General features: G+C 45.9%; 1 protein-coding gene across 2 annotated transcripts in view; it reads left to right on the top strand.

Annotated features, from left to right (window-relative positions):
* ttl (tubulin tyrosine ligase) overlaps positions 1–20,073 on the top strand; it is a 40,560-nt gene extending 20,487 nt beyond the window's left edge. For both annotated transcript variants that reach the window (XM_033020541.1, XM_033020542.1), the window contains 4 exons: positions 4,852–4,987; positions 6,710–6,979; positions 14,213–14,356; positions 18,815–20,073. In XM_033020541.1, the coding sequence (XP_032876432.1) occupies positions 4,852–4,987; positions 6,710–6,979; positions 14,213–14,356; positions 18,815–18,935 (671 nt within the window). In that variant the 3' untranslated portion in view covers positions 18,936–20,073. The remainder of the gene's footprint in view (positions 1–4,851; positions 4,988–6,709; positions 6,980–14,212; positions 14,357–18,814) is intronic.
* Positions 20,074–27,040: the final 6,967 nt, after the last annotated feature.

A 27,040-nucleotide genomic window follows, 5' to 3' on the forward strand; every position in this document is an offset into this window, starting at 1 on the left:
GCGGATATTATTGCGCCACGCATGAATGCCTTAAATGTGTCCCAAAATAGTGATGGAGAAGTTTCAGGATTATCATTAGTTTCAAAAAATAATTTAATCTGATCCATCACATATTTACAACAGTCATTGTCCTTTAATATCTGAGGGTTAAATCTCCAGGTAGTAGTTTTATTAGATATATCTTTTAATTTTATCTTAAATGTTAATGGCGCATGATCCGAGATGATAATATTATGATATTTTGCATCATACGTAAAAGGAAGTAATTTAGAATCTATTAAAAAATAATCTATCCTCGAATAGGTTCCATGTACGGGCGAGAAAAAAGAATATTCTCGTCCGGATGGATTATCTAACCTCCAGATGTCTTTAATATTAGATGTATTGATAAAAGCATTTATGAATTTACTTGATTTCGAGGCAGCTTTCCTTTTTGCAGATGATCTATCTAAATAGTTATCTAAAGTACAATTTAAATCACCTCCAATTATTAAATTGTGTTGAGTGGATATAGGAATATTATTAAATATTTTCTTAAAAAATAATGGATTATCAAAATTAGGGGCATATATATTCATTAAAATTACCTTTTTTGAATATAATTCCCCTGTAATTATTACATATCTGCCTTCTTTATCCTCTATAATAGAACTTTGTATGAAAGGTATACCTTTGCGAATAATTATTGCAACTCCTCTAGATTTATGAATAAATGTAGAATGATACACCTTAGAAATCCATTTAGCTGTTAATCTATGTTGAGCATCTTTTTTAAGATGAGTCTCTTGAAGGAAAATGACATCTGTCTTCAATCTGTTCAACTGAGCTAACACCTTTCCCCTTTTAATTGGTTCATTAATTCCTTTTACATTCCAACTGCAGAAGGTTACTCCATCACCCCCAGTCTTCACCTTTATATCATGCATTTTACTATTAGGGCGGCTTTTTTTGGAGTAGCCTTCTTGACTCCCCCAGCTCCCCGTTGCACCCGGACATCAATCCAAAGAGAATTTCTATCCACCTTAATCCGCATCTATGTCTTCTTAAACTAAATACACAATATCCTTCACATCTACATTCAAATAATATATAATATAAGATCAATAAAAAACAAAAACAATAAGAAATATCAATAATAAAAAAAAAGTAAAGGGTGTTAATAGGGTGCTCAGAAAAAAAAGAAACTACACTTGTATAGTGTGTAGTATGTGAAGGTGAAAGCCACACTAACGTGGCCATTAATCTAAAGACTTCCGTTTTTTTAATAATAAAAAAAAGATGTTAATTATACCAGCTCCTATCTCAAATGCTATATATATTGGGGTGGGGTACTAACTTTATATACTTAGTACTTAGTAATTATTTCTATTATTCATATTACTATTTGCTAATTACTAATATCAATTATATTTAATACTATAATATGTAATACTATTATCATGGAATAATTAAATATTTTCTAATAATTAATACAGAACTACTACTAAATGCCCATTATTCCACTTCCTTCTAAGTGAGTATTTCATAACCACAGGTCGATGATAAAAGTTCAGTCCTCTCCTTCTCCCTCGGGTTCTTCCTCCGCATCTTCTCTCTCTTCATCTTCTGGCTTCTGCTGTATGCCTCGGGCGAATTTCAATGCTTCAGTATGCTTAACGAAACGATATTCCTTGTCATCATAAGTTACTCTCAGTATTGCTGGGTACATCAAGCCATATCTCAGATTCTTAGTATTCTGTAAATTCCTCAGGATACCTTTTGTTTCTTTAAATAGTGCTCTTTTCTTGGCCACTTCTGCTGGGAAGTCTCTAAAAATACTGATGTTGTCTCCCTCGTATTTCAGGTTTCTCTTTTTTATTATTATCTTCATCATTTCTTCGAAGACATGGTCAAAGGCCACTTTTACAATAATTTGTCTGGGCGATGAACCTATCCCAGGGGCCCGTCTTAGAGCCCTATGTGCACGGCTCAACAGGGGTTCATGATCCAAATTCAGAATATCCATTAAAAGTTTTGCAACAAATTTTCGAGGATCTTGACTCCCCTCACGACCTTCGCTCAGACCAACTATACGCAAATTTTTACGGCGTTGGCGTCCCTCCAGATCAATACATTTCTCGTTTGTTTTACGTAATAATTCTAAGAGGCGTTTGTTCTCGGCACGGAGTTTTTCGGTCTCCTTAGTATTCACTTCAGCAATTTTAGTTAGCTCTTTAATTGCTTCGCCTTGTTGGTCTAGCGAAATTATAGTAGGATCTATCTTGTCATCCAGCTTTCTTTCCATCCCAGCAGCTAACTCCTTTACATCCTCAAATTGAGTTTGTAACTAGGCATTAGCCTTTTCCTTCCACTCATCCATCATACTTTTTACCGTCGTTATAACTTGTTTTATTAAGTCTTCTTTATCTTCTTTATTTTTCTCGTGAGACACCAGCATATCCGCTTTTAAACTTTTTATCTCCTCCATATACTCCTTCCTCTGCTTCTTTATCTCCTCCATATACTCCAGTCGCATGCTAGTGGGACAGGCCCTTAAGATATTCATCCAAACTTCTTCTTGTATACGTACATTTTTTATTTTTTTTAAATTATTTTTATCATAACCAAAACATGATTTGCATATTATGCATCAATTACATATAAACAAAGCTATTTTTTATTGAAACATTTTTTGAAAGATAGACCTATAGAAAGAAAAGAAATAAGAGAAAAAAAAAAGGAAACTATAAACTAATAGAGAAGGGAGGGGAAAAAAACAAAGAAGATTACCGATAACACAATTTTGGAGATAGGTTTGTAGATTATAGAGTGTAATTGTTCATCCAGTCCTGGATTCAAGTTTCAGTCCAGCTTCCGTGTTGAACCAATTTACCCTTTTCGAAAACCAATCAATAATTTTAGAAAATCAATAATCAATTATTCTATCAATAATATCAAAAATCGATGATATTCTAGCAAATAGTTCTGATTTGTCAAAAGACAAGTCTAATTTTTTCCAAGTGTAAGGTCGCAGACATTTCCGTAATCCACATTTTAATTGTGGGGGTTGTTGGATTTTCCGGTATACATACATTTTGATCTTACTCATGGTCCAACTCGTGTATGGTTCAAAGTTGTGACCTCTCCCCCATGCTTCTTCAAACTAAACTACCTACCAGGGCGTCTGCGCGAGAACCCCAGACGCAAACACGCCTCAGACTACGTATAAATCCCACCCACATAATTACAGGCAGATAAAATTTAAAGGTAACTGATTATAGTTATAACATACTGAGTTAAGCTAAATGGCCACCACCCACCGGACAGATGACTAATACCCACGTCTAATGGAGATTTTATTCACCTGTGTCGTGACATGGACACACCTAAGATGGGGGGAAAAAAAGGTTAGATACAAGGATGCTGGTTTACAGCAAAACAAAAAGACACGGAGTGGGTGGGCGAGATTTTGGGTCGGGATCCTTCTTCAGACCGATTGTAGTAGTTCTTCAAAATTTACACGTTAAGAGTCTGGGGAAGGGTCCTGACCCGAAACGTCACCTATTCCTTTTCTTCAGTGATGCTGTCTGACCCGCTGAGTTACTCCAGCTTTTTGTGTCAATCCAAAGGTAAGACTTGTATTAGCTGGCTGTTGAAGATAAAAGGACTTTGGCTGTGTCTGTGTTGTATTACTGTGGGATCACTTTGCAGCATGAGGTGGTACGACTAAATAAGAGCACAGAACACAGGGGCAGAGTAGGGCCATTTGGCCCATTGAGTCTGCTCCTCCATTCAATCATGGCTGATCTATCTTTCCCCCTCAATCCCATTCTCCTGCCTTCTCCCCATAACCTTTGGCGCCTGTACTAATCAAGAACCAGTCAATCTCTGCATTAAAAATACCCAATGACTTTGCCTTTCCTGCCATCTGTGGCAATGAATTCCACTTATTTGCCACTCCCTGGCTAAAGGTTTGTTTGGAATGTTTTGGAGAGTGCTCAAATTATAATCCATGATCTTAATAGAGGCATTGTCCCTTAGACAGGCACAAAATGCTGGAGTAACTCAGCGGGTCAGGCAGCATGTGTGGAAAAAAGGAATAGATGACGTTTTGGGTCGAGACCCTTCTTCAGACTGGAGTACTGTGTACAGTTGTGCAGGCCCTGCTGCTGTAGGAAGGATGTCATTAAACTGGAAAAGGTGAAGATTTACGAGACCCTTCCTCAACCTGAGAGTCAGGGGAGAGGGCAACTAGAGGTATGAAAAGGTTCTGAACAAATTGTAGCCAGCACCGATGACCAAGGGGAGGTGGAGCCCACAACGGTCCATTGTGGGTTGTTAAGGAGGTGAGAAATCAATGTTCATACCGCTGGGGTGTAAGCTGCCCAAGCGGAATATGAGGTGCGTGTGGCTTCACTCTGACAGGTTTGTGCGTGTGTGTTTGATTATATATTGCTTATTCTAGTGTCTATGCTTACTACTATAGTGTTTACATACTACTGTGTTTACATCGAGGATGGACACAAGAAACTGGAGAGCTGGAGTAACTCAGCGGGTCAAACAGCATCTCTGGAGAAAAGGAATAGATGCGTTTCATATATTCCTTCTCTCCTGAGATGCTGCCTGTCCTGCAGAGTTGCTCCAGCTTTTAGTATCTATCTTTGATGTAAACCAGCATCTGCAGTTCCTTCCTACACAGTATGTTTACATATTGTGTTGTGCTGCTGCAAATAACAATGTCATTGTTCTATCTGGGACACATGACAATAAAACACTCTTGACGTCACCTGGTTACAAACACGGGCTTTCTGATTCCACATGCCGTGTCATTTCCGTTTCAACCGATGCATTGGCGTCTCTCTCCCTCTCCAGGTGCTGGGATTTTTATTTCTTCTGACGCCAATGAACTGTTGGACTATATCGATACTCAAGGTCAAGTTCACGTGATTCAAAAATACCTCGAGAGACCATTACTGTTAGAACCAGGACACCGAAAATTTGACATCAGGTCAGTTTAATTTAATTACTTTTTCTGGACAGCCGTCCTTTCCATTGCAGCGAACCTGAGCAGTAGGAGGTGAGGAGCTGGATTGGAAGTAGGTTCCCACCAATCCCATTATTTTCTGATGGCCCTGTCTTCAAATTAATTTTTTTGTAATAATCTTTTACAATGTTCATCCTTGTGGACAGCGAGCTGCGGATTCAGTTCTTCAGCTACAGCTGCAGATTCAACTATAGTTCCTTCCCAGCTGTTATCAGGCAACTGAATCATCCTACCACAACTAGAGAGCAGTGCTGAACTACTATCTACCTCTTTGGTGACCCTCTGACTATCCTTGATCGGACTTTGCTGGCTTTACCTTGCACTAAATGTTATACAATACAATACAATACAAAACCGTCTATTGTCATATGAACCTCAAATGAAGTTCAAACAAAATTTGGTTTCTGCAGTCATACAACAAGAAAAGAACCAAGACACACACCAACACAATTTACACAAACATCCATCACAGTGAATCTCCTCCTCACTGTGATGGAAGGCAAAGTCTTGTCTCTCCCCTGCTCTCCATTCTTCTCCCGATGTCAGACTCAAAGCCCCCAGCGGGCGATGGTAAATAAGTCCCGCGGCCATTTAAGACCGCGCCGGGTGATGCAAGGCCGCGCTCCGGGCCTTGATGTTGGAGCCCCTGGAGCCATGGCTGTAAATGGCTAGATTGTAATCATGTATTGTCTTTCTGCTGACTGGATAGCACACAACAAAAGCTCTTCACTGTACCACGGTACACGTGACAATAAACTAAAATAGATCATAACCATGCCCTTCTTCTAAAACAGTTGTTCTTCACATTAACGCCTACTACCATACCTCCACCTCAAATCTGCCCATCAGTTTGCATGTATGTCCTCAGGTAATGTGAGAAAATAATAGATTGGAATGACATAGCTTTAATTATCGAAAGGTGATTTCTTCATAAATGTGTCGGAAGGAATTGCAGATGCTGGTTTAAACCGAAGATAGACACAAAATGCTGGAGTAACTCAGCGGAACAGGCAGCATCTCTGGAGAGACCTGAAACGTCACCCATTCCTTCTCTCCAAAGATGCTGCCTGTCTCGCTGAGTTACTCCAGCTTTTTGTGTATACCTTCATAAATGCAGCCTGATTTACTTGGGCAAAACGCAAAGTACTTGAGTAGCTCAGCGTGTCAGGCGGCATCTGGGGAGGAAAAGGATAGATGACGTTTCAAATTGAGACCGGGAGGAATCCACTCTGAAGAAGGATCCTGACCCAAAAAGCCACCTGTCCATTTCCCTGCACAGATGCTGCCTGACCCGTTGTGTTCCTCCAGCACTTTGTGTTTTGCAGTAGATTCCAGCATCTTGCAGTTCCTTGTGTTATACTTCATAGGTTATAGGAGCAGAATTAGACCATTTGGCCCATCACGTCTACTCTGCCATTCAATCATGGTTGATCTATCTTTCCCTCAACCCTATTCTCCTGCCTTCTCCCCATAACCTTTGCCGCACTTACTAATCAAGAACTAATACATCTCTGCTTTAAAAATACCCAATGTCTTGGCCTCCACAGCCGTATGGGGCATGAATTCTGTCTGATGTACTTATTCTTTCTGGCAATTTTAAAGAATATAGTTTCTGTTTTCTGCCACTGCCCTGATGCCCCGTCCTGCTGTGAATAACAAGTTTTTCTCTCTCTCTTGTGTTTCCAGAAGCTGGGTGCTTCTTGATCATCAATATAACATATACCTCTACAAGGAAGGAGTGTTACGAACTTCCTCTGATCCATATAATAGCACGGATTTTCTGGATAAAACTAGTCACCTGACAAATCACTGTATTCAGAAGGAATTCTCCAAGAATTATGGAAAATATGAAGAAGGGAATGAAATGTTCTTTGAAGAATTCAACCAGTACCTGATGAACACCCACAATGTCAGCTTGGAAAACAGTATTTTGCCCCAAATCAAGCAAATTATAAGGTGCGTTTCGTTTTAACTTCTGAACCTCAGCGTTTACTGTTGATCAGAATTCTGTGGGCTTTCGTTTATTTTTTGTGGAGTTCAGTGGAGTTAGAAAACCATACGCAGCTGAATTTCTGCTACCTGTTCATGGAGGCTTGCGGCCAAGAGTGTCTCGATGTAAAATGATCTTGGGGCAGCACAGTGGCGCAGCTGGTAGAGCTACTGCATCTCAGCAACAGGGACCAGGATTTGACCCTGACCTTGGGTGCTGTCTGTGTGGAGTTTGCACATTTTCCTCGTGACCGCGTGGCTTTTTTTAAAAGTTCAGACATACGGCATGGAAACAGACCCGCACACTGAGTCCATGTTGATCACAGTTCCATGTTATTCTACTTTCTCATCCACTCCCTACACACTAGGGACAATTAACCTACAAACCCGCACGTCTTTGGGATGTGGGAGAAAACCCGGAGCACCTTGGGGAAATCCACAGGGAGAACGTGCAAACGCCACATAAACAGCACCTGAGGTCAGGATCGAAGCCAGGTCTCTGGCGCTGTGCGGCAGCTGCACCACTGTTTTCTCCGAGCTCCGATTTCAATAGACAATAGGTGCAGGAGTAGGCCATTCGGCCCTTCGAGCCAGCACCACTATTCAATGTGATCATGGCTGATCATTCCCAATCAGTACCCCGTTCCTGCCTTCTCCCCATATCCCCTGACTCTGCTATTTTTCAGAGCCCTATCTAGCTCTCTCTTGAAAGTATCCAGAGAACTGGCCTCCACCGCCCTCTGAGGCAGAGAATTCCACAGACTCACAACTCTCTGTGAGAAATGGTGTTTCCTCATCTCCGTTCTAAATGGCTTACTCCTTATTCTTAAACTGTGTACTCTGGTTCTGGACTCCCCCAACATCGGGAACATGTTTTTTTGCCTCTAGCGTGTCCAAACCCTTAATAATCTTTTATGTTTCAATAAGATTCTTAAGGGTTTGGACACGCTAGAGGCAGGAGCCCAGAACCAGGGGCCACAGTTTTCCTCCCACATCCCAAAGATGTGCAGCTTTGTAGGCTAATTGGCCTCTGTAAATTGCCCCTGGCGTGTTGGGAGTGGATGAGAAGGTGGGTAAGATGGAACTAGTGTGAACGGGTGATCGATGGTTGGCATGGTCTCAGAGGGTCAAAAGGCCGGTTTCCATGTTATATCTCTTTTCTAAAAATGAATAGCCTTGTCCCACAGTACGAGTTCATTCCAAGAGTTCTCCCGAGTTTAAAAAAAATCAAACTCGTGGTAAGCACGGAGAATGAAGATTTTTCAACATGTTGAAAAATGTCCACGAGAGCCCCGAGTACCGACGAGTGGCCATTACCGTAAATCTCCGAGTTCGAATCAGGGCAAACTCGGGAGAGCTCTTGGAATGAACTTGTACCGTGGGACAGGGGTTTAAGTCTTAACCCATGCCCCTTTATTTTTAGTGGTGAAAGAAAGGGTACATGTTTCCACAAAAGTGTTTTACAAGGCACGCAGTTCATGTCACTGAGGCTGGTGTTCGGGTTGATCAGTCTAGACTTATTGACAGGTGAAGGTTTGATAATGTGTCGACCTGCATCAAACCGCTCAGCTCCTGCCATTGAACCAATTCAATTCAATTCAACTTTATTGTCATTGCACAAATACAAGTATATGTACAACGAAATGCAGTTTAGCGTCTGGTCATTGTCATAGTGCAAGATAGTAGAAGTGAAAATAAAAATACAAAGTTGGCATACAATAAAAGTAAAAAAAAATACTGGTTAACAATGTGTGGATTGTGGATGAATTAAAACTGGTACATAGGCAGATAACTGTATACAAGTGGGAGAGTCTAAGGATGGCTAGCGTCGGACTCCGAGTTCAGCAGTGTAATGGTGTTGTTGAAAAAGCTGTTCCTCATCCTGCTTGTGCGAGACCTGAGGCTCCTGTACCGCCTCCCTGATGGGAGGAGGGCAAACAGCCCATGGTTGGGGTGGGAGGGGTCCTTGATGATTTTCCCGGCCCGTCTCAGGGGCACCGATGATGTACTGAGCGGTTTTCACCACCCGTTGTAGTGCCTTCCTGTCAGCTGCGGTGCAGCTGCTGTACCATACCGTGAAGCAGGTGGTCAGGATGCTTTCGATGGTACAGCGGTAAAAGTTGGACAGGATCTGGGGGGACAGGTGAGCTTTCTTAAGCCTCCTCAGAAAGTAAAGGCGCTGCTGCGCCTTTTTGATCAATTTGGTGGTATTGAGGGACCAGGACAGATCCTCTGAGATGTGTACCCCGAGGAATTTGTAGTTGGAGACGCGCTCCGCCTCAGTCCCGTTTATGTGGATGCCCTCTCTGTTCTTCCTGAAGTCAACAATTATTTCTTTCATCTTCTTAGAGTTGAGGACGAGGTTATTATTGGCACACCAGGCTGCCAGGTTCTGGACCTCCTCCCTATAGGTTGATTCGTTGTTGCCGCTGATCAGTCCTACCACCGTGGTGTCATCGGCAAATTTTATGATGGCGTTGGAGCCTCAGAAAGTCCCCGGGCCCATTGAATTTAATTGAATTGAATACATTTTATTAGCCAAGCATGTATACATACAAGGAGTTTGCATTGGTGCTTTGCTCGCAAGTAACAACACGATATACAGTCGACAATTAAAAATAAAACATAATTTAAACATGTGAAGAATGAAATAAAATACCAGAGCAAAAAGAGGCTACAGACTTTTGGCCGTTGAGTAGAGCTACTACTCGTGGAGAAAAGCTGTTTTTATGTCTGGCTGTGGCAGCTTTGACAGTCCGGAGTCGCCTTCCAGAGGGAAGTGATTCAAAGAGTTTGTGGCCAGGGTGAGAGGGGTCAGAGATGATCTTGCCCGCTCGTTTCCTGGCCCTTGCAGTGTACAGTTCGTCAATGGAGGGAAGGTTGCAGCCAACAACTTTCTTTTTTTTTTTTTTTTAGATAGATAGCCTTTTATTGTCATTCAGACCGAAGTCTGAACGAAATTGAAGCAGTCATACATACAATACAATACAATAAAAAACAACAATAACCACATATTAACATCCACCACAGTGAGTCCACCCAACATCTCCTCACTGTGATGGAGGCAAAAGTCTTAGGTCTCCAGTCTCTTCCCTCCTCTTCTCCTTCTGCGCTGAGGCGATACCCCACCGGGCGATGTTAAAACCTGTCCCGCGGCTCAAACACCGCGGCCCGGGGTGGTCGAAGCTGCCGCTCACCAGTCCTGCTGACGCAGCCGCTGGCCCGCGGCCGAAACCCGGACTCAGGCCACCGCCGCCAGACCACCGTGCAAGCCACCGGAGCATCGTTCCAGCCCCGAGCCGGATCGCCCTCACGTGAGTGCCGTTACCGTCTCAGCCTCGGGCTGGGCCGCCCCGACTGGGCGCCGCTCCTCCCTCGGGCTGGGCCGCCCCGACCGGCACCGCTCCTCCCTCGGGCTGGGCCGCCCCGACCGGCGCCGCTCCTCCCTCGGGCTGGGCCGCCCCGACCGGGCGCCGGCTCCTCCCTCGGGCTGGGCCGCCCCGGACCGGGCACCGCTCCTCCCTCGGCTGGGCCTCCCCGACCGGGCGCCGCTCCTCCTCGGGCTGGGAACGCCGTACCTCCCGAGCTCGGCCACTCCGACGGGAGCACCGTTCCTTCCTCGGGCCGCCGTCCTCCGGGTAGCGTCACAGACCCTCACGGAAGCCCTGTTCCAGCCCCGAGCCGGGCCGTCCTCACGGGAGCGAGCTCAGTGCGAGTCCTGGCGGGCTCTGCCTCCTGAGCCTCGAGGTCGCCAGCTCCGCCATTAGGCCTCAGCGCAGACGGAGGCAGAGAAGGGGAATACGACATAAAAGTTGCATTCCCCCGCAGGGAGAGACAGCAAGCCCCGTTTCAACCCCCCCCCCCCCCAAACAGAAACTAAAAACCAAAACTAGACTAACCAAAACGAAAATAAACAACCCAAAAAACACAAAACAAACAGGACTGCCGGAGAGCCGCTGCAGCCAGAGCCGCGCCGCCACTAGGAGGGAAGTACTTCTCAGCTGATCGGACGATTCGCTGCAGCCTCCAGCTGTCGTGCTTGGTGGCTGAGCCAAACCAGACCATGATGGAGAAGGTGAGGACAGACTCTACGATGGCCGTGTAGAATTGGACCATCATTGCCTGTGGCACATTGCGCTTCCTCAGCTGCCACAGGAAGTACATCCTCTGTTGGGCCTTTTTGACTGTGGAGTCGATGGTAGCCCCCCATTTAAGGTCCCTGGAGATGATGGTTCCAAGGAACTTAAATGACTCCACAGATGTGACTGTGGTATTGTTGATGGTGAGTGGGGTGAGGGGAGGGGGAGCTCTCCTAAAGTCTACAATCAATTCCACTGTCTTAAGAGCATTGAGCTCCAGGTTGTTGCAATGGCACCAGGACGCCAGCTGTGTCACTTCCTGTCTGTAGGCAGATTCCGCCCCATCCTAGATTTGTCCAATCAGGGTTGTGTCGTCCGCAAACTTGAGAAGCTTGACAGAGGAGTCAGTGGAGGTGCAGTCGTTGGTGTAGAGAGAGTAGAGGAGAGGGGAGATTGCTCAGCCTTGCGGTGCTCCTATGCTGAGGGTATGCGGGTCCGACACGTGCTGCTTCCTGTCAGTCAGGAAGTTGGTGATCCATTAGAGAAAGAACAGTCCATAAGATCAGGTGCGGAACCGGAAGCCAGGTGACGGAGGAACCGGTGGGTCCGCGGAACCGGCAGGGAGCCGCTGGGGAGGTGGACGCGAGGGGCAGGGGCCAGTAGGTGGGTGAGCTGCGGTAATACCTCCAGTGCCTTCAAGGTTGGCTGCACGAGGCAACCCTGGGACACAATAATGATCCCAGGAATCAGTGGATTGACATATGATGAGCGTTTGACAGCACTGGGCCTGTATGCGCTAGAGTTTAGAAGAATGAGGGGGGACCTCATTGAAATGTACCGAATAGTGAAAGGCTTGGACAGAGTGGATGTGGAGAGGATGTTTCCACTAGTGGGAGAGTCTAGGACCAGAAGTCAGCCTCAGAATAAAAGATGTTATTTTAGGAAGGAGATGAGGAGAAATTTCTTTAGTCAGAGGGTGGTGAATCTGTGGAATTCATTGCCACAGAAGGCTGTGGAGGTCGTCAGTGGATATTTTTAAGGTGGAGATAGATAGATTCTTGATTAGTGCGGGTGTCAGAGGTTATGGGGAGAAGGCAGGAGAATGAGATTAGGAGGGAGAGATAGATCAGCCATGATTGAATGGCAGAGTTGACTTGATGGGCTGAATGGCCTAATTCTACTCCTATCACTTATGACATTATGACATAAAGAGGTCCAGAGGAGGAGAGAGACATTGGTTCACGGCCGATGTGGTCCAAAGGTGATTGAGGAAGGCCATGCAAGAGCCTGGGGCTTTCCTGGATCAGGAACTGCTCCAATGGACCGAGCACGCGGGCAGACCGTTCTTTGGAAATAGCGGCAAAACATGGCAGAGCCTGCTTGAGTGAATATGCACGAGGAATCCCACTGTGCAGTTGCACGTGTGACTTATAAAAGCACCATCTTAAAACAGAGGAGCAAAGTTATGTCATTCGGCCCATTGAGTCTGCTCCACATTCTACCGCCAAAATAGATTACTCTTGAATACCTTTAACCTCCCATATTTTTAAAATTGACAAATGGAATGGTCAAGTAGTTTTTTAAAATATTTATTTTCTGATGTTTCTCCTTGGTTGTTTGCACACCCAGGAAATTAATCTTGTAAATCTGGTGATTATTGATTAATGTTTTCGGATTGGCATCTCTAGGCCTGGAGGAGAACTTGCTAAATGTCACTCCACAGTAGCATTAGACATAATACGGTGGCGCAGCGGTAGAGTTGCTGCCTTGCAGCGCCGGAGACCAGGGTACGATCCTGACCTCGGGTGCTGCCTGTGTGTGGAGTTTGTACATAAATAGTATTGTGCACAAATTACACACAAAGTTTACAAGTGAAAAGAGGTGGCGCAGCGGTAGAGTTGCTGCCTTACAGCGCCAGATACCCGGGATCCATCCCGACCTCGGGTGCTGTCTGTGAGGAGTTTGCACGCTCTCCCCGTGATCGCGTGAGCTTTTACGGGTAATCCGGTTTCCACCCACATTCCAAAGACGTGCAGATTAACTGCCGTTTGTAAGTTGACCCTTATTCGTGTAGGGTCGAATTAGTGTACGGGGCATTGTTGGTCAGCAGAGATTCGGTGGGTCGAAGGGCCTGTTTCTGTGCTGTATCTCTAAATTAAACTAAAGATAAGGGTGTCAATATAACATCTGAACTAAAACATAAGGCATAAAGGGATTAATTGATAGACACTGCAAGTAAACAAGCCCATCTGTCCACTGAGTCTGCGTAAACAATCGATTACCATTTTGTACTAGTTCCACCTTATCTCACTTTCTTCATCCACTTCCTACACACATTTTGGGCTAATTAACCTACAAGCCAGCATGTCTTTGAGATTTGAGAGGGAACCGGAGCACCTGGAGGAGGGGAGAACGTGCAAACTCTACCCAAACAACTCCCGTGGTCAGGATTAGGGTTGCCAACTGTCCCACATTAGCCGGGACATCCCGTATATTGGGCTAAATTGGTTTGTCCCGTACGGGACTGCCCTTGTCCCATATTTGACTGCTACTACTCGGGTCGAGGGGACTGTCGGGTCGGAGCGCCGCGTCCAGCCCCGCCTCACCCGTCCCGACATAGTGCAGCCCATGGAGTGCAGCAGCAGCAGCGCCTCGCCCGTAGCCCCGACCTTCTCAGCTGCCCGACCTTCGGACCTTCGCTTACCCCCGACACCACCACCACCCCTCCTTCTCATGACAGATCATCGGTTCATGAGTTGGACGTGGCGCTGGACTTTGCGCGTGACGTCGCGCGGCCCGGGCCAAAACTCCTCAGCTGGCCCACCGGCTGGGCTTTGTGTACAGTCCAGCACCCGGGCCAACTCATCATTCACCCAGCCACAGCCGAGACGGTCAACGGATTGCCGTCGGGAATTTGTCCCGTATTTTGACCTTTTGTCCCTTATTTGGGAGTGAGGAAGTTGGCAAACCCTAGTCAGGATAGAACCCCGGTCTCTGGCACTGTGAAGCTGCAGCTCTACTGGGGTGGGGATTCAATAGAACGTGTGTTTTTCCTTTTTTATGGTGTATCTTGTGAGTGCTAAAATCGCTATGTTTTATTTTATTTCATTTTAATTTTTAGGAGCTGTCTAATAAGCATCGAATGTGCAATTGGCACAAAGCTGCTCCCATACCACAGCTTTCAACTGTTTGGATTTGACTTCATGGTTGATGAAGATCTCAAAGTCTGGCTGATTGAAGTGAATGGAGCCCCAGCATGTGCCCAGTAAGTTAGCAATTCCTTCCTGAAACATGGTTCCCTGCAGTCACTCTACTGATCAAAATATGGCTTGGCTCAGTTAATGTGGACCGCAATGATCCAATACTGAGCTTTGAACAACGGAATCTGTCCTCTACATCATTATGAAAGCCCCTCAGTAACTTTGGATTCACCATAGAATATATCAAATGACGATGACACGTTGCCATTTAAAAAAAAATAGATTTGTTTAGAGGTACGGTGTAGAAACAGGCCCTTCAGTCCACTGAGTCCATGCCGACCAGCAATCACCTGCATCCGAGTTCTATCCTACACACTAGGGACAATCTCAACCTCGAAGCCAATTGACCTGCAAACCTGCACGTCTTTGGAATGTGGGAGGAAGCCAGAACACCGTGGAGAAACCTCCCATTTAGAACGTACAAACTCCGTACAGAAAGCACCCGTAGTCAGGATCAAACTCTGGTCTCCGATGCTGTGAGGCAGCAAGTCGATCACTGTGCCACCTCCAGTGGCAGCCTTTCCAGCTCATTGACATCTTTACTTGAGCTGGGCGGCCAGAACTGTGTATTATACAGGGCCCACCATAATGTTTGGGCCAAAGACCCATCATTGTGATTTTTTCTATTACAAATCTCAAATTGTGGAGTACAGAGGCAAATAAATAAATGATGGGGCTTTGGCCCAACATTATGGAGGGCACTGTACTTTAAGAGTGCAGCTTAGAAGTAGAGATACAGCGTGGAGACGAGACCTTCAGCCCACCGAATCCACCACGTCCACTCTGGCCATCAACCTCCCGCACACCGCTCGATACTGTCCCACTGTCCCATCCAACACACCAGGGCAACCTACAGAGGCCAATTAACCCACAAACCTGCATGGGCCCCAGAAGATGACTGACTGTTTAATTATAGATGAGTAGGTGGAGACTTGGATGGACCTCAACACCCAAATCATTTGAGCTCGATGGCCATTTTCCATGCTGTTCATAATTTTTGAAAGGTGACTTCTTAATATCCTCTAAATTATTCAACGCGATAGGCTTTTAATTCCAGTGACTTTCCACAGTTGTGCTTCTTTTTTTGCCTCTGTAATCATTCCTCATGCCTGTTATTCAAAAATAGAATTGTTCAGTGTATCTGTGCATGTTATTTATAAATTGGATCGTTCCAGAGTTGTAGAGTCATACTGTGGGGAAACAGGCCCTTTGGCCCAACTTCCAAGATGGCGTCCAACCCAGGCTTCTATGACTATTTGTGGGCTAGCCACAGAAGCTACAAACTCATTACAATCACTCCACACTCATAAATCTCTATTCCTGCAGTAACACTTCTTACTTTAACTATGCACTCAGTGTTATTCCCTTATCTGAATAATGGTCTGAAGAAGGGTCTGAAGAAGAGTCTCGACCCGAAATGTCACCCATTCCTTCTCTCCAGAGATGCTGCCTGTTCCGCTGAGTTACTCCAGCATTTTGTGTCTACCTTCTTATTCCCTTATCATGCATCTGTACACTGTAACTGGATCGATTGTAATCATATATTGTCTTTCTGCTGACTGGGTTAGCGTGTCACAAAAGCTTTTCAATGTACCTCAGTACACGTGACTATAAATTAAACTAAACTGAACTTGTCGTTGCCGACCATCGTGCCCCATCTACACCAGTCTCACCTGGCTGCATATGGCCCATAATCCTCTAAACCTTTCTTATCCATGTACTTGTCCAAATGTCTTTTAAATGTTGGTATAGTACCCACTTCAACTGCCTCCTCTGGCACCTCGTTTCATATACACACTACCCTCTGTGTGGAAAAAGTTGTCCCTCAGACTCCTATTAAATCTTTCTCCCTCCCCCCTCCCTCCTCTCCATAAACCTATGCTTATGTTCTTGATTCCATCAGTGCTTGTTTTTCTGTATGTGTCTGTTGTTCATAAATAGTATTGTTCACAGTGTATTTGTGGCCTGTTATTCATAAAAAGGCCATAGGAAGTCTAAAGGAGTGTTCAGTGTATCTGTGCCTGTCATTCACGCATACGACTGTTCAGTGTACTTGTGCCTGTTATTTATTAATAGAATCATTTGGTGTATTTGTGCCTGTCATTCATAAATAGAATTGTTCAGTGCACTATCAAGTCAAAACTAAGTTGCCAGGTATTCACACCAGTTTAGTTCAGTTGGTCTCTACTGACACCAAAGTGGGTGGATTTGCAGATAGTGGTGAAAGATTGCAGCAGGATCTTGATCGATTGGCCAGGTGGGCGGAGGAATGGTTGATGGAATTTAACACAGAGAAGTGTGAGGTGTTGCATTTTGGGGGAGTCTAACATGGCCAGAGCTGACACAGTAAATGGTAGGTCTCTGGGTAGTGTTGTAGAACAGAGGGATCTAGGAGTACAGGCGCATGGTTCCTTGAAGGTGGCTTTACAGGCCGATCAGGTGGTCAAGAAGGCTTTTGGCTGATTGGCTTTCATCAGTCAAAATATTTGCTGAGTGTGCATGGGCTTTGTGCTAAGTGCAGTGGCGACAATCAAGTCATACTGGACCACAGTCTGATTGCCTTTTGGCAAGTCAGCCTCTAATGCCTTGGTTTTAGGAGCATTTGTAACTGTACTAAACAGTTCATTCTTTTACTTTATCCTATAGGAAAGCAGCTAAAATAGACAATAGGTGCAGGAGTAGGCCTTCTCCCCATATCCCAACACTCCGCTATCTTTAAGAGCTCTATCAAACTCTCTCTTGAAAGTATCCAGAGAATTGGCCTCCACTGCCTTCCAGAGAATTCCACAATCACAACTCTCTGTGTGAAAAAGTTTTTCCTCATCTCCGTTCTAAATGGCTTACAATACAATTACAATGCAATACAATACAATTTATTTGTTGTCATTTCAACCTCTTTGAGGTTCAAACGAAATTTGGTTTCTGCAGTCATACACACAAGGAAAAGAACCAAGACACAACACAATTTACACAAACACCCATCACAGCGCATCTCCTCCTCGCTGTGATGGAAGGCAAAGTCTTATCTCTCCCCTGCACTCCCCATTCTCCTCCCGATGTCAGATTCAAAGCCCCCGGCGGGCGATGGTAAGTGTCCGCGGTCATTAAAGCCGTGCCGGGCGATGATGTAAGGCCCCGCTCCAGGTATTCTTCAACTCCGCAACTCGGGCGGGAGAAGTCGCCGTTGCGGAAGCCCAGAAAAGCGGTCTCCCAGCAGGGACCCGCGGGTTCCCGGTGTCACCGTCTACCAGACCTGCGGTGAGCCTCCGAATCGCCGGGGTCGGGTCGCAGCAGCGTGCCACCACAGCTCCTCCCGCTCCGAACTCCGAACCGCTCATCCTAATCTGAGGAAATACATTCTTGCCATAGAGGGAGTACAGAGAAGGTTCACCAGACTGAATCCTGGGATGGCAGGACTTTCATATGAAGGAAGGCTGGATAGACTCGGCTTGTACTCGCTAGAATTTAGAAGATTGAGGGGGGATCTTATAGAAACTTACAAAATTCTTAAGGGGTTGGACAGGCTAGATGCAGGAAGATTTTTTCCGATGTTGGGGAAGTCCAGAACAAGGGGTCACAGTTTAAGGATAAGGGGAAATCTTTTAGGACCGAGATGAGAAAAACATTTTTCACACAGAGAGTGGTGAATCTCTGGAATTCTCTGCCACAGAAGGTAGTTGAGGCCAGTTCATTGGCTATATTTAAGAGGGAGTTAGATGTGGCCCTTGTGGCTAAAGGGATCAGGGGGTATGGAGAGAAGGCAGGTACGGGATACTGAGTTGGATGATCAGCCATGATCATATTGAATGGCGGTGCAGGCTCGAAGGGCCTACTCCTGCAACTATTTTCTATGTTTCTATTCTATCAACATATGATTATTCATCTTTATTTTACATCGAGAGATCAAAGCCTTTCATGAGTTGAGGAAATCCTAACAACGTTCAAAGTGAAAAGAAATGAAGAAAGGAGCAAAAATGCAGTTTCTAAAATCGGAAAAATCATTTGCAAACTCCTAGTCTTTCCTGTCTCTTCGCCCCAATCCTAAAAAAAAGTACTTGATCTTGTGTAGGAACTGCAGATGCGGGTTTAAACCAAAGATAGACACAAATGCTGGAGTAACTCAGCGGGACAGGCAGCATCTCTGGAGAGAAGGAATAGGTGACGTTTCGGGTCGAGACCCTTCTTCGGACTTCCCCAGAGTCTGAAGAAGGGTCTCGACCCGAAACTTTTGCCAATTCCTTTTCTCCAGAGATGCCACCTAACCCGCTGAGTTACTCCAGCATTTGTGTCTAAAATATTTTATCTTTCTATTTTCAGTGAACTTGGTGGGTTTGACTAGTAGTACTCCAAGTTCAAGTTCAAGTTACATTTATTGCACCAATTGGTACAGTGAGATTTGAGTTGCCTCCATACTCAACTGTGATTTAAAAAATAAATAAATTGTCGTTCTTTTCCTTTTTCAGGAAACTCTACGCCGAACTTTGTCAAGGAATCGTGGATGTAGCCATTTCCTGCGTCTTTCCATTGAGTGAAACGACACAGAAGCCAAGCGCGCAGTCTGTCTTCATCAAGTTAGGAAGTTAACAGAATGTTGTCCTAGTCGCCTTTCATTTCACACTCCAATAATATATGTAGTGGTATCAAGGCTGCATTGCGAATCATGTAGCGAGATTCTATCCAGCCTGGTGCAGGCATGATGGAAGAGCAATTATGAAACTAAGAAATTTTTATCTATGGTTAATGACTTGTATAAATCAACATCTTATTACGGCTTTAAGACTTTTGTTGGACAAATTCCAAACAAGCCCCTGTCAATGGAAGTTGTGTACCTGGTACATAATGCTTCAAACGCTGTGAGAATGTTACTAGCTCTTGCGCTCTTTACTTTAGATGATTAGCAGGCGTTGCACAGTAGTTATCTTGACATAATCTGCTTCTGGGTTACATGATTAGAATGACTGTCCTGGACCTTGAGGGGTTGGTTCCCTTGAAGTGCTATTACGGTACTCCAGCATCAAGGATGCAGATTTAGCCGAGTGTCTGCGTCCCTCATAACGTGCCGAATTCTTCCGTGATCATTGATAAAGTGATTGTTGGAAATGGAAATCACTGTGACCACGAATGGCCTAAAGCAACTCCTGATTGCACATCACCCATGTGCGTGGTACTGTTTCTGCCCTGTGTGAATGCTTGAGAGCCCGCCAGGAGGCTATGCGCTGCTGCCTTTCAAATGATCTACACTGGTGCTTTTTGAAACGCAGCTCACGTTGAAGGCGAGGAGTTCTGCTTGTGTTGTTGTTTATTTTAACTATCTTCGTAAATACTTGATCCTTTGAGAGGAGTTGGGATAGAAGAATCTCAAACGTACCTCAGGGGTGATGGGGAGAAGGCAGGAGGATGGGGTTAGGAGGGAGAGATTGATCAGCCATGATTGAATGGCGAAGTAGACATGATGGGCCAAATGGCCTAATTCTGCTCCTATCACTTATGACCTATCATGAGTGGAATTCTAAGTCAACTTTATGAAGGGAAAGGACATTTTTTGTTGTTGTCTTTGTTTCCAGGTTATTGTCGTTGCTCTTAGCGTTTGGAGCTCTGCAGGATGAAATGCACTACTACAAACTCCAAATCATTCCACCTCTGCCTTCTGAAAGCCGATACAAAGCTGATGAACAGTAGTCGAATATAAGCTGGTAGCATGCACTAAATGCATTTGTCCTGATTATATTGTGAGATATTTTTGTGAGATATTTTATGAACTTTTTTTCATGTATAGTTTTCTAGTTTATTTACCTGCCATTTTGATTACCTGTTGAGTAAGACACAAAGTGCTGGAGTAACGCAACGGGTCAGGCAGCATCTTATACTACCACCTGTTGGTCCAGGTGATCACTATCATTTCATGTGTCATGCCAATTGCTCCACTGTGTTTATAGGTCAACTCTTTTGTTTCTTCAGTATTTATTGTTCCACTTCCTATCTGAGAATAAATAAGATTCTGTTCAATAGTGCAGATGGAGACATGTTCCTGTCTAAAGCGTTAACCACGTGAGCGGAAGTACTGAATGGGCTGATTATCATGCGATTGCTATTATGGAGGGTGCAGTTCGATTCTAGTTTCTCCCCTATCATTTCTCTACAGTACAATGGGCATCCACTGTTGCATACAGTGGACAGATTATTATAATGACATGTTGCTATAAGTGCATGTTTCTTGGTATCTAATTTAAAACACAATCATGAGGAATAAACAGAATTGCCAACCATCTCTTGTTTGCATTTGTGCCTTTATTTTGAGTTCTCGTCCATGACTCTTTCCCGCGAGCTCGGCAACTTATTTACCCTGTAGTGTTTATCCAACTTCCCCCCTGGATTTCCAATGGACCCCACCACCCTGACGGAGAGTTTAGTTTAGAGATGGAGCACGGAAACAGGCCCTTCGGCCCACTGAGTCCGCGCCGACCAGCGATCACCAGGTGCACTAACACCATCCTACACACAGTAGGGACAATTTACAATTTTATCCAGCCAATTAGCCTACAAACCTGCACGTTTTTGGAATGTGGGAGAAAACCGGCGATCCGCTAGAAAACCCACCCAGGTCACGGGGAGAGCGTGCAAACTCCGTACCAACAGTACCCGTCGTCAGGATCGAACCCGGGTCTCTGGCGCTGTAAGGCAGCAACTCTATCACTGCACCTCCGTGCCAGCTGAGAACCATAATTAAATGTTGTTCCTTAGAATCTGTCTCTTTTCTCCTCTGCTTCTTGCGTATGGCGTGCACAGCCTAAAGTTGTAGGACAACTTGTCCTATTTGATTGTGCACGCCAGGTTGATAGCATTTGTCGAAACAGGGCGGACCACGTGAAGGTTGCTATCTCCCACTTTTCTCTGTCTGGCCAGGTCCTTGCACCTTCTGTTTCACTGCGGCGTTTTGGACCAGTTGCAGGCGGGACAGGGAAGATTGGCTGATGCCAGTGTAAAGGGAGTTGCAGTAATCGAGGCGGGAGGAGATAAATGTACGGAGGCGGCCGTTCCAGGGTTCCCAAGCCGCTGTGAGGACTCTCCCGACGCCGGAGCACCACCACCAGGCGAGAACGGCCAGGAACATCGGGCCTCCGTAGAGACGACTGTGGAGGCCTCAATAGGCCCGACTATGGGTGAACTGGGGTTGGGGACTGGACTTTGTGCCTTCCCTCATGGTGGGAGCCATTGTGGGGGGATGTTCTTTGTGTTTAAGACTCTCATTGGTGTTATGTCTATTCTTATTTTGTGTGCTGCAAAATGGCAAAAAGCATTTCACTTCATTACACCTCGGTGTATGTGAATGTGACTAATAAAAACCTTTGAATACTTTGAATGTGTGGATGATCTTTTCGAGGTCATCAAACTGGAGGAATTGTTTTATTTTAGCTATCGTCCGAAGCTGAAAGAAGCTAGCTTTTACCACGGCATTGACTTGTTTGTCAAATTTCAGTGCCGAGTCAAATATCACGCCAAGGTTTTTGACGTGAGGTTTGAGTAGTGGGGTAAGGCTTCCAAGGCTGCCTGCTATCATTTTGATTGAGTCCGAGGGGCCGAGAAGGATGACCTCAGGCTTACTCTTGTTTAGTTGGTGAAAGTTCTGGGCCATCCAACACTTTATATCCTCGAGGCAGCGGGTAAGGTTAAACAGATTAGATTGGGTTTTGGGCTTCAGGGGGAGATAGAGTTGTGTATCGTCTGCGTAGCAATGGAAGGAAATGCCGTGCCTTTCAATGACTTGGCCTAAGGGGAGCATATACAGGGAGAAGAGAATGGGGCCAAGGATGGAACCTTGTGGAACCCCACAGCAGAGGCTAGCTGGGGAGGAGAAAGAGTTGCCTATATTAGTAGAGAAACTCCTACCTTTGAGGTAAGAGATGAACCATCTCAGGGCAGTGCCATCAATACCAACCCCGTACCGGAGACGGTCAATTAGGATGGTGTGGTAAACAGTATCAAATGCTGCGCTGAGGTTGAGAAGGAGCAGGATTGCACAGTCACCGGAGTCATTATGTACCGTCAACAAGGCAGACTCTGTGCTGTAGTGGGCCCTGATAGACAAAGAGTCAGTAGGTTGTTTACTTGGATTTCCAGAAGGCTTTTGATAAGGTGCCACACGTGAGGCCGCTAAATAAGATAGGAGCCCATGGTATTAGAGGCAAGGAGAGAAGGTTGGTTGACAGGCAGAAGGCAAAGAGTGGGAAGAGAGGGGCTTTTTCTGGTTGGCTGCCAGTGACTAGTGGTGTTCCACAGGGATTGGTGTTGGGTCCGTTACTTTTCACGTTATATGTTCATGATCTGGATGATGGAATTGATGACTTTGTGGCCAGGTTTGCGGATGATACGTAGGTAGGTGGAGGGGCAGGTAGTGTTGACAAAGGTGGGAGTCTGCAGAAGGACTTGGACAGATTGGGAGAGAGCAAATCAATGGAACACAGCATAGCAAAGTATACTTTGGTAGTTGGAATAAAGGTGTAGACTAAAGGTGGGCAGTTGTTGCCTTACAGCGAATGCGGCGCTGGAGACCCAGTTTCGATCCCGACTACGGGTGCTGTCTGTACGGAGTTTGTACGTTCTCCCCGTGATCTGCGTGGGTTTTCTCCGAGATCTTCGGTTTCCTCCCACATTCCAAAGACGTACAAGTTTGTAGGTTAATTGGCTTGGTAAATGTAAAAATTGTCCTTAGTGAGTGTAGGATAGTGTTAATGTGTGGGGATCACTGGTTGGCACAGACCCGGTGGGCCGAAGGGCCTGTTTCTGTGCTGTATCTCTAAACTAAACTAAACTATGTTTACTAAATAGGGAGGGGGTTCAGGAATGAAAGGTGCGAAGGGACTTGGGGAGTGCATGTGCAGGATTCCCAAAAGGATTATTTGCCGGTTGAATCAGTATTAGGGAAGACAAATGTAATGCTAGCATATATTTCGGGAGGACTAGAATACAAAAGGCTCTATGAGGCGCTGGTCAGTCCGCATTTGGAATATTTTGGGCTCCGTACCTCAGGAAGGATGTGCTGGCATTGGAGAGGGTCCAGAGGAGGTTTACGAGAATGATCCCAGGGATGATTTTGGTTGACGTATGATGAGCATTTGACGGCACTGGGCCTAGACTCACTGGTGTTTAGGGGAATGAGGGAGGAGTCTGATTGGAACTTACCGAAGGCTTGAATAGAGCGGAGGGTAATGGGAGAGACTAGACCGGAGGGAGTAGCCTCAGAAGAATAGGACATCTTTCGAATGGAGATGAGGAGTTATGGAATTCATTGCCACAGACGGCCTAGACATTGGGTATTTTTAAAGCGGAGATTGACAGCTTCTTGATGAGCACGTCAAAGTTTATGGGGAGAATGGTGTTGAGAGGGAGATATAGATCAGCCAAGGCTAACTGGCAGAGCAGAGTTGCTTCCTTACACCGCCAGAGACCATGTTCGATCAGCAGTGTGTGTGGTGCATGCAGTGTGTGGTGTATGCAGTGTGTGTGTGGTGCATGCAGTGTGTGTGGTGTATGCAGTGTGTGTGTGGTGTATGCAGTGTGTGTGTGGTGCATGCAGTGTGTGGTGTATGCAGTGTGTGTGTGGTGCATGCAGTGTGTGGTGTATGCAGTGTGTGTGTGGTGTATGCAGTGTGTGTGTGGTGCATGCAGTGTGTGGTGTATGCAGTGTGTGTGTGGTGCATGCAGTGTGTGGTGTATGCAGTGTGTGTGTGGTGTATGCAGTGTGTGTGTGGTGTATGCAGTGTGTGTGTGTGGTGCATGCAGTGTGTGGTGTATGTGTGTGTGTGTGTGTGTGGTGTATGCAGTGTGTGTGTGTGTGTGGTGTATGCAGTGTGTGTGTGTGTGGTGTATGCAGTGTGTGTGTGTGTGTGTGTGTGTGGTGTATGCAGTGTGTGTGGTGTATGCAGTATGTGTGTGTGTGGTGCATGCAGTGTGTGTGTGTGTGGTGCATGCAGTATGTGGTGTATGCAGTGTGTGTGTGGTGTATGCAGTGTGTGTGTGTGTGTGTGTGTGTGTGTGGTGTATGCAGTGTGTGTGTGTGTGTGGTGTATGCAGTGTGTGTGTGGTGTATGCAGTGTGTGTGTGTGTGGTGTATGCAGTGTGTGTGTGTGTGTGTGTGTGTGGTGTATGCAGTGTGTGTGTGCGTGTGTGTGTGTGGTGTATGCAGTGTGTGTGTGTGTGTGGTGTATGCAGTGTGTGTGTGGTGTATGCAGTGTGTGTGTGGTGTATGCAGTGTGTGTGCGGTGTATGCAGTGTGTGTGTGGTGCATGCAGTGTGTGGTGTATGCAGTGTGTGTGTGTGTGGTGTATGCAGTGTGTGTGTGTGTGTGGTGTATGCAGTGTGTGTGGTGTATGCAGTGTGTGTGTGGTGTATGCAGTGTGTGTGTGTGTGTGTGTGGTGTATGCAGTGTGTGTGTGTGTGTGTGGTGTATGCAGTGTGGTGTATGCAGTGTGTGTGCGGTGTATGCAGTGTGTGTGTGGTGCATGCAGTGTGTGGTGTATGCAGTGTGTGTGTGTGTGTGGTGTATGCAGTGTGTGTGTGTGTGGTGTATGCAGTGTGTGTGTGTGCGGTGTATGCAGTGTGGTGCATGCAGTGTGTGCGGTGTATGCAGTGCGTGTGTGTGTGTGCGGTGTATGCAGCGTATGTGGTGTATGCAGTGTGTGTGTGTGGTGTATGCAGTGTGTGTGTGGTGTATGCAGTGTGTGTGGTGTATGCAGTGTGTGTGTGGTGTATGCAGTGTGTGTGTGGTGCATGCAGTGTGTGGTGTATGCAGTGTGTGTGTGGTGTATGCAGTGTGTGTGTGGTGCATGCAGTGTGTGGTGTATGCAGTGTGTGTGTGGTGTATGCAGTGTGTGTGTGGTGCATGCAGTGTGTGGTGATGCAGTGTGTGTGTGTGTGTGTGTGGTGTATGCAGTGTGTGTGTGTGGTGTATGCAGTGTGTGTGTGTGTGTGTGTGTGGTGTATGCAGTGTGTGTGTGGTGTATGCAGTGTGTGTGTGTGTGTGTGGTGCATGCAGTGTGTGTGTGGTGCATGCAGTGTGTGGTGTATGCAGTGTGTGTGTGGTGTATGCAGTGTGTGTGTGTGGTGTATGCAGTGTGTGTGTGTGTGTGGTGCATGCAGTGTGTGGTGTATGCAGTGTGTGTGTGTGTGGTGTATGCAGTGTGTGTGTGTGTGTGGTGTATGCAGTGTGTGTGTGGTGTATGCAGTGTGTGTGTGTGTGTGGTGTATGCAGTGTGTGTGTGTGTGTGTGGTGTATGCAGTGTGTGTGTGTGGTGTATGCAGTGTGTGTGTGTGTATGTGGTGTATGCAGTGTGTGTGTGGTGTATGCAGTGTGTGTGGTGTATGCAGTGTGTGTGCGGTGTATGCAGTGTGTGTGTGGTGCATGCAGTGTGTGGTGTATGCAGTGTGTGTGGTGTATGCAGTGTGTGTGTGGTGTATGCAGTGTGTGTGTGGTGTATGCAGTGTGTGTGTGTGTGGTGTATGCAGTGTGTGTGTGTGTGTGTGTGTGTGGTGTATGCAGTGTGTGTGCGGTGTATGCAGTGTGTGTGTGGTGCATGCAGTGTGTGGTGTATGCAGTGTGTGTGTGTGGTGTATGCAGTGTGTGTGTGTGTGGTGTATGCAGTGTGTGTGTGTGCGGTGTATGCAGTGTGGTGCATGCAGTGTGTGCGGTGTATGCAGTGCGTGTGTGTGTGTGCGGTGTATGCAGCGTATGTGGTGTATGCAGTGTGTGTGTGTGGTGTATGCAGTGTGTGTGGTGTATGCAGTGTGTGTGTGGTGTATGCAGTGTGTGTGGTGTATGCAGTGTGTGTGTGTGTGTGGTGTGGTGTATGCAGTGTGTGTGTGGATAGAGAACTGGCTGGCAAACAGGAAGCAAAGAGTAGGAGTAAACGGGTCCTTTTCACAATGGCAGGCAGTGACTAGTGGGGTACCGCAAGGCTCTGTGCTGGGACCCCAGCTATTTACAATATATATTAATGATCTGGATGAGGGAATTGAAGGCAACATCTCCAAGTTTGCGGATGACACTAAGCTGGGGGGCAGTGTTAGCTGTGAGGAGGATGCTAGGAGACTGCAAGGTGACTTGGATAGGCTGGGTGAGTGGGCAAATGTTTGGCAGATGCAGTATAATGTGGATAAATGTGAGGTTATCCATTTTGGTGGCAAAAACAGGAAAGCAGACTATTATCTAAATGGTGGCCGACTAGGAAAAGGGGAGATGCAGCGAGACCTGGGTGTCATGGTACACCAGTCATTGAAAGTAGGCATGCAGGTGCAGCAGGCAGTGAAGAAAGCGAATGGTATGTTAGCTTTCATAGCAAAAGGATTTGAGTATAGGAGCAGGGAGGTTCTACTGCAGTTGTACAGGGTCTTGGTGAGACCACACCTGGAGTATTGCGTACAGTTTTGGTCTCCAAATCTGAGGAAGGACATTATTGCCATAGAGGGAGTGCAGAGAAGGTTCACCAGACTGATTCCTGGGATGTCAGGACTGTCTTATGAAGAAAGACTGGATAGACTTGGTTTATACTCTCTAGAATTTAGGAGATTGAGAGGGGATCTTATAGAAACTTATAAAATTCTTAAGGGGTTGGACAGGCTAGATGCAGGAAGATTGCTCCCGATGTTGGGGAAGTCCAGGACAAGGGGTCACAGCTTAAGGATAAGGGGGAAAT

The sequence above is a fragment of the Amblyraja radiata genome, chromosome 5 (genome assembly GCF_010909765.2).
Source record: "Amblyraja radiata isolate CabotCenter1 chromosome 5, sAmbRad1.1.pri, whole genome shotgun sequence".
In the NCBI taxonomy this organism is placed as follows: domain Eukaryota; kingdom Metazoa; phylum Chordata; class Chondrichthyes; order Rajiformes; family Rajidae; genus Amblyraja; species Amblyraja radiata.